The 13,303-nt window shown below is 37.5% G+C and overlaps 1 protein-coding gene across 3 annotated transcripts in view; it reads left to right on the top strand.

The window, feature by feature from the left end:
* LOC121880043 (kinesin-like protein Klp98A) overlaps window positions 1-13,303 on the top strand; it is a 174,864-nt gene that overhangs the window by 90,442 nt on the left and 71,119 nt on the right. For all 3 annotated transcript variants that reach the window (XR_006091488.1, XM_042387036.1, XM_042387035.1), the window contains exons 12-13: window positions 7,146-7,275; window positions 9,114-9,279. Coding sequence is in view for 2 of the 3 variants with exons in the window: in XM_042387036.1 (XP_042242970.1) it covers window positions 7,146-7,275; window positions 9,114-9,279 (296 nt within the window). In the remaining variant the exon portion in view is untranslated. The remainder of the gene's footprint in view (window positions 1-7,145; window positions 7,276-9,113; window positions 9,280-13,303) is intronic.

Here is a 13,303-nt window from a genome sequence, read left to right as displayed (position 1 = left end):
TATCTGAACTGAAGCAGTCAAAGGGAATTTCTATGCATATACAGTAGGTATCTTTTTTTCTTTTTTTCTAGTTGAGGTTTTTCATGCTGGGAGAACTCTGTGCTCAGCATTACCAATGCCTCAGAGAGTTCATGCTGAAGCTACCTCTCAAGAAGAACTAAGCCATGTTTGGGAACTGCATAGACTAGTGTAGCTTAACTGTCACGGTATGCAGTGGTAAATCATGTAGATGTGGATGAATTTGCATCACATAGAACATTTTGTTCTACCTCCTCCTTTTGGGGGGGGGGTTGTATTCATGAATCATTCTAAACAGGTTATAGATTTGGGACTGATCCTGAAATCCCAGATTATAACCAATTTTGAAGAGAACAACTTGATTCCCATCATCCCTCCTAGAGTCTTCAGTGGGGTGAGTGAGAAGTGAGGTTGTCATGTGACCCACTTTATAGCAGTGATAATGGCTCATTAGCTCTCAGTTTTTGGGTAGCTGTGGCTTCTTACTTAAAAAAATTTGTTGTTAATGCACGGAAGAAAGCTTATCCTCTGCTTAAGCCCCAGCCTTTATGGGTCAGGGCAGTGGTCCCCAACCTGTAGTTTGGAAACCATATTATGGAGCTCACAAGGGTTTATAATAAAATTGTGAAATAATTGGGAATCTTTGTCAGAGTGAAAATAATGAAAATATGTACAGTGATATCCCCGTTAGCCAGAACAATTGGTGCAGAGCACTTCTGGGTAATGAGACCACTCTCTCAAAGCCAAAAAAAAATCTCTCATCTCTGGAATTTTCCAGGTATCGGAAAAATTGTCTCATAATTTTCCGGAAATTTTGCCTTTCAGAAAATGGGTCACAAAGCCGGAATTTTCCGGAAAATTTTGCCTTTGGGAACAATTTTCCAAGGAAAAATCAATTCCGGCAATCAGAGAGTTCCAGGTTTGAGGGATTCCGGCTAACGGAGATATTAATGTAATAACTTGATACGACTTTAGAGAGAGAGGAAACCCGTTGTCCCGAATCTGTCGTGTACGGGACGTGAGTATTTACCACAGACCCGGCCCAGAGAGAGCTAGCATGATCCAAGAGTAAATGTAAAAAGTATGTAACTGGTAACAGTTAAACAGTTAGACTTTGTGTAAAACTGCAAATAACTGTATATTGTACAGTGGTCCCTCGGTTAACGAACAGTTCAGTTAACGAAATTTCGGTTAACGAATTACCTTCCATAAGAATCTTCAATTCGGTTAACGAACAAAAATTTGATTAACGAAATCCTTACGAACATCACGTTTTGTTGTGAGCATCAGCTGATGGGCTAGTCTGCCAATTCAGTAATCTGATCTATGTTTACATTCGTTTCCAGTGGAGTAAATATCAATAAAGTTGTGCTCTTTAATATTTGAGCATTTCTTATATTAAAATTATTAGTCATTTTAACATTTATTTAACATATTGATAATATATGCAGTACAGGGAACTAGTTTTTTGTGTGCCCATCAGATGCCTTGTGGCTCAGCCACAAGGCGTCAGTTGGGCTCTGTTGACAGTGGAGTGAACATCTATTTTGTTGGTATCTTGAATATTTTTGCATTTTTCATTAAAATTATTGGTCATTCTGAAATTTAGTTAACATATTGATAATATATAGCGCAGTGCAGTGTTGATTTAAATAAAATAATCTTGAATTACACCGAGTGAACTTAAAATTTTCTTGGTGAAATGACGGCATGAAGCATGGGTCCCCTGAAAGGTGATTTCCTCTCCATTCCCACTGCCTTCTCTTCTCCCTTCTCCTCCACCCCCACTTCTAATTCCCATCATCAACCAGGAACCTTCTACATACACACCTCAAAGTAAGTGTATTTTATTGCATTTTTTTTTTTTTACTTTGTATGTACTTTTCGGTGAGCTGGAACCAAGTACCCAATATCCCATTGAAACAATGGATTTGGTTAACGAAATTTTCGGTAAACGAACGACCCTCAGGAACGAATTGTGTTCGTTAACCGAGGGACCACTGTATATGAGGTTATTTATTTATTTATTTATTTTTTTTTGTAGATCCAAAGTTTTGATGCCCTCCACTATGTTTATAATGATAAATGTGGCCCAGAGCCTTGAAAAGGTTGGGGACCAATGGGTTAGGACATTCCTAGATTCCTAAGCTCCAAGCCTTCATCAATTTCATCATTAGCGGGGAGTTCATGATGAGTCCCCCATTTCTCATCCAACTTCAGGGCCGGAAAGTCAGTTTTTGATGGGTTCCAGCCCATGTGGGGGAGAAAGGGAATGAGCGTGCTGATGCTGTCACAAAAGCAGCTGCTTCACGCCCTGTGGCACATCATTCCCCCTACCTGCCTCTTATATGAAACCAGTAATAAGAGCTGCCTTCTGCTCGAGTTGGCAATGCAAGTGGGATGCTGTCGGAGCAAACAAGCTCAACAACATGCACCCTGCATTGGGTGCTTGGGGATATCAGGGACTGTAGTGCCACAGCAATACTGCTTTGGCTCGCCTCCTTATTGGCCACACACGGCTGACTCGTGGTGTTTTAATAGACAGGGTGCCCCCTCCCCATTGTGATGACTGCCTGGTCCCATTGACTGTTCAACAGCTCCTGGTGAAGTGCCCCAGTCTCAGATATCTTTGTCATAAGCACCTCTTCCAATGCTTGGGGGAGACCGGTCTTACTGTCTGTTTTTGGTACTTTGGGGTAGCATGGGAGGGGACGTCCTCTCCTTCGTGGAGGAAGCCAGTATTTTACACAAGCCTTGAGTTTTATCTATTAAAGTTTAAATGGATTCTTATGAAAGTTCTATGTTATTTATTACTTACCGTATATCTCGGCTTATAAGACGGAATTTGAACATTAAAAAAATCTGCCCAAAGTTAGGGGGTCGTCTAAACCACCAAGTATAAAATTCTTACCTCTTAAATATTGTGGTTTAGTGTGTCAAGAGTGGTGATGGAAACATCGTAAGCCACTCACAAGGTCTTACCACTAATTATTTTATACTGAAACTTACGTTTGGCAAGCTGGATTCAAATTAAGATTACTGGTATATTAAAATAATAAAAATGTATTATAAACCTGTCTAACATACCGTAAAAGAGAATTATACCCCTGTAATAAACACAGCTATCATCACACACCCCTCCCCACGCCCCCCCCATTTGCCAGTGAGGAGACAAGAAAGGAAAAGTGACCGCGAGATTGGGCTATTTTTAGCCGTGGAGGTGGTCAGTAATGCATATCGGTATATTTACTGATAATAATACTTCTCCTATAAATAATTAATTTAAAATTTATTTTTTTACAAGGAATATTCAGTAAATGACTGCATTAATTCTTGAAACTACTGACAGTTAAATACAGACGCTTAAGTGACGTCACTAGTGTTTACACAACACCAGCTGGTAACATTTGATGCCATTACTTGAAGTGAATTGGCCTTATTTTAAGTAACTAACCATAAATAAATACAAAAAGTAAAAAAAAGATCAAAAGTGAGAAATAATATACTGTATGTATGTTGTGTTGTCAAAGTTAGAGGAACAATTCAAACTGCAATTGTGTGTAAATGAGGCAGAAAGTCAGGTCAGCGCTGAACCTGGGACTTGGTCACAATTTTCGTGATGCCATATGGCAGCAGGGTCTACCATTAGACAACACATTATGCTTCCAATATCTTCCCAGGCGGTAGTATCTACCTGTTTGGTAGCTGCCTACTACCTACACAATTTTTAGTAATATTACTTTGATACATGATAAATTAGACAATGAAAATAAACATCAAATTTAATTACCAAGACGCTTCCCATTGGCAGCTGTAAGAAGAGGGGGAGATGGGCTATTTATAGCCCGTCTTTGTGTCTGAAGTGACCAGTACCCTAATGCACCATAAATAATTCATTTAACATTTATTTTTTGTACATATATTTGTATATATATATATATATATATATATATATATATATATATATATATATATATATATATATATATATATATATATATATATATATATGTATGTATATATGTGTATATATGTATGTATATATGTATGTATATATGTATGTATATATTTTATGTATGTATATATTTATGTATGTATGTATGTATGTATGTATATATGTATGTATATGTATGTATGTATGTATGTATGTATGTATGTATGTATGTATGTACAATCCGAAAGGGATGATGGATTAGTTGGAAGTGTATCCGTAAAGAAAAACAAATATTTACTTTATACGTTACGTCAATGTTTGGCAACAATAGTTTCCGTCACGACAATATTCTCATTAGGCTGGGTCGGGGAGTGAAGCTCTGCTCACTACATTGAATATTATTTATCACTACGCGTCAAAGAGTACATTACAAATCATACTAGCATAAAAACACACTGAGTGAAGCTCTGTAATTATCGCAATATTAAGTAACACTAACCACCGATTTCGAAGCATAACTCACGGGACAAAACATATGGGGATTGGTGGTCACACTGGACGGTGCGGGGCGGGTGAGGCGGAGCGGGTGAGGCGGAGCGGGTGAGGCAGGGCGGGTGAGGCGGAGTTAAGTGTAGTGGGGAGGAGCCGAGGCGTGGTTGATCGGGCCAGGCCGGGGCTTTGCGGGGCAGGGCGGGGCACGGAACGGCGGGGCGGGGCAGGGATGGGAGGAAGGGTAAGGAGGGTGAGGTGAGGATTAGGACAGGGAGGAGGATGTAGGTTAAAAGACATGTTAAGTTATAACAGTTAGTACAGACACCGCTTTCATCACTGAAACACAATTTCTACGTTCAACACTGACCAACAATCAAACTGCACTTGGGCTACTGAGAATGTCACAGATCGCGGGGGACACTGAGAAATCACGTTAAGCACTGAACATATTTCTAGAAAAAATTCGCACATACCACGACGAGAGACATTTACTTGAGCTGTAACGGTGACACACTAGGACACTTTTCACGCTACTATGCAGGAACTCCTTATCACGCACTTTCGAACAATACTCAAACAACGAGCCAGGTGTTATGGCTAAATGAGGGAGGGCATGGGTTTACGTTAAGTACACTGTTACCAATAACAAGGGACGAGGAGGGCGTGAGTTAATGTTATAGTACGCTGCCACCAATATAATGAGGCACTCTGATAAGAAGATTACATATAGGTAGAATATTGATAGTATAAGAGTATAAAAGAGAGGAAGATTTTGGTAGCGTTGCCGTGATAGTTATTTACTCTCTGGACTTACACTTATCGTATCTTATACGTCAATACACATCTATTACGTCTTAAGGGCGACTTCTCAAACACCGCTTCGTATGTATGTATGTATGTATGTATGGGAACTTCGTGTTTTCTTCTTTCCTTGTGGTTATCAGCATATACCTAGATCACGCGCACCTACAGTGATTTACTTATATATATATATATATATATATATATATATATATATATATATATATATATATATATATATATATATATATATATATAATATATATATATAATATATATATATATATATATATTTCAAGTAAATGGAAAAATTTTACTCGACACAGACATTAGTTCCAGTTACCGGTAAATAGCAGACGCTTCAGTGACTTCACTAGTGTTTACACTACACCAGCAGGTAACATTTGATGACATTACTTGAAGTGAATTGGCCTTATTTTAAAAAACCAAGGATGGTTGGTAAAGGACTACTGAGTCAGTGGGTAAGTGTCACATTTGGGGTACTGGTCTTATACAGCGAATAGAGCTCAAAAGGTACTTTTTAAATGGAAATTTGGGGGGGCCGTCTTATGCACCCCGACGCCTTATAGGCCGAGATATACGGTATGTTTTTTACTTTGCATTACCCATGTATTTGATTTTCATCATTTAAGTCTTTATTTTAATTCTGCTTCATATGACCTAAGCTGTTGCATTGCCAGGGATGCAATTACCACAATTAGTCAATCAATTTAGGTTTGTAATTAAATGTGTTTTTGCTTTAACCAGAGTTATATCATAATGAGAATAGTTTACATAATTTATACCTAACATAAATTTTTGTGTCATCTTCATTGTGAAGATACTGAATTTATTAAAGCTGTTATATATATACTTTACATAGAAAGTTATAGGAAGTTTCATGGACACTTACTGTATTTCCTGAGGCTACTGTGATTAAGCTTGCTGGGCAACATTTCATCCCTGCTCTTCTTAATTCAGAAGTTTTATTGTTAAAAATGATTGCATGATAAGAGGTGTGATCCAAAAGTTCCCAGACTTGCCTCATAAAACCTTTCTCTTAGCAGATATCAAATTTGAATCATCAGCAGTTACTCACTTTGGGTATAAGTTGCTTACTGCATCAATTTGGCGGGAATCTGTGGCAACAACCAACCGTAGTGCAGCTTTGTGTGATTGTGTGTACTGGCCCATCTGCTAAGTCAAGTCAGTTGCCACTCAAGTATCGAGCAATGTTTTGCCATCAGATTTTCCTTCAGACTAGGATAAAATGGTGCAGAAAATGGTGACCTTCAAAGAAGGGTGCACCTCCTCTGAAAGTTAAAATTGTTCTGGGCAGCTTTCCACCGGGAGAAATGATGAAAATGACAAGCTTGTCCATAAAGATTGTAGGGAAACCATCTGCGAGATTTCTGAGCGATTGGACTTCTCATTTGGAAATGTTAACCAGATGTTGACTGATGACCTGCAATTGGCTGCCCTCTCTGTGAGCAATTTTCTGGCCAGGGCATGGCATCCCGGTGGTCCCCCACCCTCTGTACTCTCCAGATCGGGCCCTCTGTGACTTCTGGCTGTTGCCAAATTTCAAGTTGAACCTCAAGGGGAAGAAATTCATGGACAGAATGGAGATCCAGGACACATCGCAGAAAGTGCTGTCCAGCCTCACCAACGAGGACTTCCAGATCTGCTTCCAGAAGTGGGAGGAGTAGATTCAATGCTGCATTGAGGCCTCTGGAGAATATTTTGAGGGTGACTTAAGTTTCACTGTAATATTTTGAAAAATATAGAATTTATGAGGCCAGTACAGGAACTTTTGGATCACACCTCGTATATGTTTTAGGTTCAGATTTGATGGTTTATGGTATTTAACTTATGTATGTTATTGTCACTCTATTTACAGGGTGGGGAAGTATTAGAGGAGCACTGCACTATTGAGCTACATGATGGTGCAGCAACACTAGAATCTAAATCTGATGCACAATGCTGGGTTAATTCTCAGTTTGTTGACAAATCAAGTAGACTTACCCAAGGTTGGTTTTGTAGCTACACAACAGAACCTTCCTGTTTTTTACTCTTTAATTGTCATATACAATTTATTTTTTAATTACAGTAAGAAACTTTCTGTGGTATACAGCATGCCCTGACAATTCGCAGATTTTTAATTTGCGGACCTCGATTATTTGCGTATGACACCCTGGATGTACCCAAGAATGACTAAAGGTAGTTTTAAAGTTGTTGACATTTTCTCTGCTGGGACAGGGAGCCATTCATTCTAGAGACAGTAATTTCTTTTACCTGTGTTGTGTGTTTGTTTTGTGTGTGTGTGTGTGTGTGTGTGTGTTTGTTTTGTGTGTGTGTTTGTTTGTTTTGTGTGTTTGTTTGTTTTGTGTGTGTGTTTGTTTGTTTTGTGTGTTGTGTTTGTTTTGTGTGTGTGTTTGTTTGTTTTGTGTGTGTGTTTGTTTGTTTGTGTGTGTGTTTGTTTGTGTGTGTGTGTTTGTTTGTTTTGTGTGTGTGTTTTGTTTTGTGTGTGTGTGTTTGTTTGTTTTGTGTGTGTGTTTGTTTTTGTGTGAGTGTGTGTGTGTTTATTTTGTGTGTGTGTGTTTTGTTTTGTGTGTGTGTGTTTTTGTGTGTGTGTGTGTGTGTATTTTTGTGTGTGTGTGTGTGTGTGTGTGTGTGTGTGTGTGTGTGTTTTGTGTGTGTGTGTGTGTGTGTGTGTGTGTGTGTGTGTGTGTGTGTGTGTGTGTGTGTGTGTGTGTGTGTGTGTTTTGTGTGTGTGTGTGTGTGTGTGTGTGTGTGTGTGTGTGTGTGTGTGTGTGTGTGTGTGTGTTTTGTGTGTGTGTTTGTGTGTGTGTGTGTGTGTGTTTGTGTGTGTGTGTGTGTTTGTGTGTGTGTGTGTGTTTTTTGTGTGTGTGTGTGTGTGTGTGTGTGTGTGTGTGTGTGTGTGTGTGTGTGTCACTCTAAATACATACAAATAAATAATAATGGGTAAAATCCTCTCACAATCATAAACAAATGTACTAAAAATGTGTGTCTACCCTCAAGTCCACTCCGGGCTTTGTTATTAATAAAGCACGGAGTTGACTTGAGGGTAGACTCACATTTTTAATACATTTGTTTCTGATTATTTGTGAGAGGATTTTCCCATTATTATTTATTTGTATGTATTTTGTGTGTGTGTGTGTGTGTGTGTGTGTGTCTCTACACACACACACACACATACACACACATAATTATATACAATACAGGAATAATAGTCCTAAGGGCAAACACATAAAGGGAATATACATTTCTTTGCACACGAGTAAAATGTACAGTCAGTAAATGTTATTCACCGATTTGGCTATTCACGGCGATTTTGAGAACTTAACCCCCACGAATTTGAAGGGCATGTTGTATTTAGTTACAATAAACCCTCCTAATATTGGACTAATTCATAAAAGCCCTGTCCTTTATTGGGAGGATTCTGATAATGGGAGGGTTTATCCTAACCTCCTCCCTCTAGGATGTTGAGGTGAGCTGAATCTGGAGTTTTGCTTTTAACTGAATGCTTTTTTAGCCAATGAAAAACACAAATGAACCAGATCTGCATCTTTGTTTATGCTCACAGAAAACCTTTGGAGTATTTTCCTGTTTGGGGTTGCATTCTTAACATTTGCTTATCCTTTGAGACCAGTTTATGAAGATGAAGTATAATTAGTTTTTAAATTCATTAGAATTTTTTATTTACGTTACAAGTCATGACCTTGGAGCTTTGGTTTTAAAACCAGCAAATTTTCTTACTATGCAAAGTTACTCAGTCCAGACTTGGTTATAGAACAATATTTCAGGATCAATTGTGTATAAGTTTCAACATGTTGATTCATTGCAGGTTGTGTGGTGGTGCTAGGAGGAAGCCACATGTTCCGCTATAATGATCCTCAAGAGGCAGCTAGATTAAGAAAAGAAGGAAATAAAGCACATCTCAATCTTTCCCGACTTTCCTTCTTGTCCAGATCGGCTACGGATCTTGTCAGATCATGTGACAACCTTCCAGGGTTTGTATGCTTCTGTAGCCAGTACAATAAAACCTTATGTAGCATGAGGGTTACATACAGTGTCATGTGATAGAGTTACAGTTATATTGGAATAATATTTTTTGTTCCAGAAGGCACTTATACAACTCCTCCCCAACTTACGACGAGGTTAGGGACCCAAATCCAGGTCGTAAGTCGAAAATGCTTAAATAATACATAGAAAATCGAAAATGGGTGTCTCTTTTTCTTCTCGGCACCACAAAACTCTCACTTTTAAGCTTGCCAGCCATTTTAATGTGAATTACAAACTAAAATTTTGTCTGCGTACTGACGTTGGGACTCGAAAATAAGTAATTTGACAAAATTTTGGTACAACTGAGGCAGGTCGTAAGTCGAGTAGGTCGTAAGTCGGGGAGGAGCTGTATTCAGGTCCACCTTCCAATTATTAATAGCAAATGCAATACTGTATGTCTTACCATTAATAAACTATCATCATCATCATCAATGCTGAATGGATATTTCCATGCATGGTATTCTTTCTGTGTGCATGATCTATTGCAACCTCTCCTCTCAGTTATACAATCTCTTGGAAACATTTTTAGTCAGGTTCTTATCCCTGAGATCATTTCTCACAACTCCCTATGTTATTCTGGGCCTACACCTAGTTCTCTTCCCTTCCCTTCCACCTTTGAACTCTTACATCTCTTGACCCAATTATTCTACTACATTCTCTTCACATGCCTAAACCTTCCCAGCTTATCTATACACAAAACCTCACTAGTACTCTCAGTACTACATGATAGCCCTTTTAACTCTTTACAGGGTTTCCTATCTTAATGTCACATTACACATCCACCTCACCATTCATATATCAGTTTAATCAGGTTGAGTTTTCATCTTCTTTAGTTGTCCATGTTTCCCTGTCATACAACATAATTCTTATGCTGACTACATAGACCTTTCCATTCAAGTGAAGTGAAGGTTCTCTTGACCACATACAGCTCCCTGAAATTTTCAGCTACTTTTGACTCTTGCAACACTACCTCCAGCACTTAACCATTTCACTAAAGGATATATCCCCAATGTTGAGTTCCTCCAGCATTTCTTAGGTCACATGATTACCTGTACATACAGCTCCCTTAAAGTCAGCAACATCCTTCAGTCTACCATTTAGACTACTGCACGTCTTGAGCACCCACCTTCAACACACACACTGCACACTATTAAATTACTGCCAGTGCCCGTTTTACAGACTGCACAGGGCCATTTTCCACTTTCCATCACATGCCCTTCACCCACACCACTTATCGTTGCTTTTGTTTTCATAGCATTTGCTATCATCATACCCTTTGGCTCCTTTCCATTCATCAATCCATATCTTTAGTTTCTCCACTACCTCTTCAATACCATCTGGCATCAATACTAAATCATCAAAATACAGCATCTCCCAGGACTGACCAGCCCTGATTTACGCAATTAATTGAACCCATGGGGTACCGCGGAAAGTGAAAACCGCGTAAAGTGAACAACAGAACATATGGGATTAATTCCAATAGAGACTGGCCCGACCCCCAAACTCCACTTTTTCAGACACAATACCTACGTTGTAGTAAAAATTACATCTTAATTTTATGATGGTATGCACACACAATTAATAATTAAGAAAAATATCAATAATATTAGTTTTTTAACACTTACATTAGTAGAAAATATGGCTGGGCACACAGGGATGGGGGGTTGGTTCCGAGGCAGAGGGCAGATTATTGGCCCTCACCTGTATCACTTGTATCAATTGTATCACTATCCACCACATAGGCTTCCAGGCCCTCTTTGTCAAACCCCTCAAAGTCCATATAAGTCCATATCCTCACTATCACTGACTTAGGCCAGCTGTGGTGGGTGGCGGGTGAAGAACTCGGTAATGTTTTGATGATTGGGCGACCTTGTGCGCATCCTGCCCGCGCCGCTTCCCGCGTATATGAGTAGATGCACTGCGGAAAGTGAAAGTTCGGTTCTGGCGAGGCACTGCGTAAATGAGAAACCGCGTAAAGCGGGGTAATACTGTGTGTGTGTGTATATATATATATATATATATATATATATATATATATATATATATATATATATATATATATATATATATATATATATATATATATATATATATATATATATATATATATATATATATATATATATATATATATATATATATATATATATATACAAGTAAATCACTGTATATGGCGTGATCTAGGTATATGCTGATAAACGGAATGAAGAAACACAAAGTTCCCAAGCGCTTGTGTAATTCACATCTTCACGGCGCTTAGGAACTTGTGTTTCTTCATTCCTGTTCACATATATATATATATATATATATATATATATATATATATATATATATATATATATATATATATATATATATATATATATATATATATATATATATATAATCCTGTGGTAGTGTAATCGGAAAATGAAACAATGGAGTCCTTGGCTTGAATAAAGGCAAAGCTAGGTACTCCGTTTTCCATTTTCTGTATCTATATATATATATATATATATATATATATATATATATATATATATATATATATATATATATATATATATATATATATACATATAAAACACACACACAAGTGGATGCTATGACGGATCCTACGAATATTCTATACGCGGTTTATATAAAATTGAGAATGCTTATAGCGAACTCCTAACGAAATATTTAAAAAAATATATATATATATTTTTACTATTATTGTTTTTTATTACAAGTATTAATATTATTTCGGTTTAGATGCATTATTTATGCACTTTTTACAATTTATATTTTTATATTTTTCAGTGTTGTTGTATTTGGGGGCACTGAACAGATTAACCTATATCTAAACTAAATGCATAATCTAACAAGGTTCTAGAACCAATTAGATTCAAGATACCCTTTATATATATATATATATATATATATATATATATATATATATATATATATATATATATATATATATATATATATATATATATATATATATATATATATATAATGTATATATATATATATATATATATATATATATATATATATATATATATATATATATATATATATATATATATATATATATATATATATATATACAGCTAGACCTCAATTTATACTACGTGGATTTACGTCCATTGGTACTACGACCGCTTTTGTCCATACACGACATACGATCATAATTGCTAGACCAAAAATTTTTTCAAATGACGCCACAAGATTTTTCTATCACCGAAACGTTCGGTCCCGGCGAGAGGGAGGGGTGTCTTGGTCGCCAGGTACACTCACCAGTGAGCGCTTTGTTTGTGCTTGGCTAATTTATCTCATACGATCGCTACAAACTCTCGTATTATCGATGTAATTGACTTATAATGACTGAAGTAGTGAGAGGGCAGGTGCCCGCCGAAAGTATACAGGCAATTACTTTTGAGATGAAACTGAAGATAATAACACAGTATGAGAATGGAAAAACAGTAGTTAAATAACTTACGCGACCTAGGTTTCCTCATATGACCTCGGTCATATCCACTATTCTTGAAGCACAAGGAACGATTCGTAGCGTAGTGAAAGGAACAACACCTATAAGCGGAACCTCATAATATCAAAGCAAAAGACAAGGTCCTATCTGCATTTGATATGGAAAATTTATTGGGTGATATGGATAAATAATCAGATACAGAAGCTGCAATTCTGGCAGCCCTAACCATACAGGCTAAAGCAAGAAGCTCTGGTTCCAAAGCCTGAAGGAGCAGGCAGGAGTTGAATGTGATCAAACCTTTACAGGAAGCTTCTGGTGGTTTGATAGATTTAAAAACACTACAGTTCATACAATGTTAAGGTGAGTGGAGAGGCAGCTAGTGCCGGTGTTGGTGCTGGCTAAGCCAAGGAGGAGTTAGATGATGTGATTGTGGAAGGGAATTATTTGCCTGGAGCAAATATTCAATGGATGAGACTGGATTATTAGGAAACGTATGCCTGAGCAGACATACATCCACA

This window comes from Homarus americanus, unplaced genomic scaffold, assembly GCF_018991925.1.
Source record: "Homarus americanus isolate GMGI-L3 unplaced genomic scaffold, GMGI_Hamer_2.0 scaffold30108, whole genome shotgun sequence".
In the NCBI taxonomy this organism is placed as follows: Eukaryota; Metazoa; Arthropoda; class Malacostraca; order Decapoda; family Nephropidae; genus Homarus; species Homarus americanus.
The sequence above is the reverse complement of the archived record's forward strand: the minus strand, read 5'-3'. Positions and strand labels throughout refer to the sequence as shown.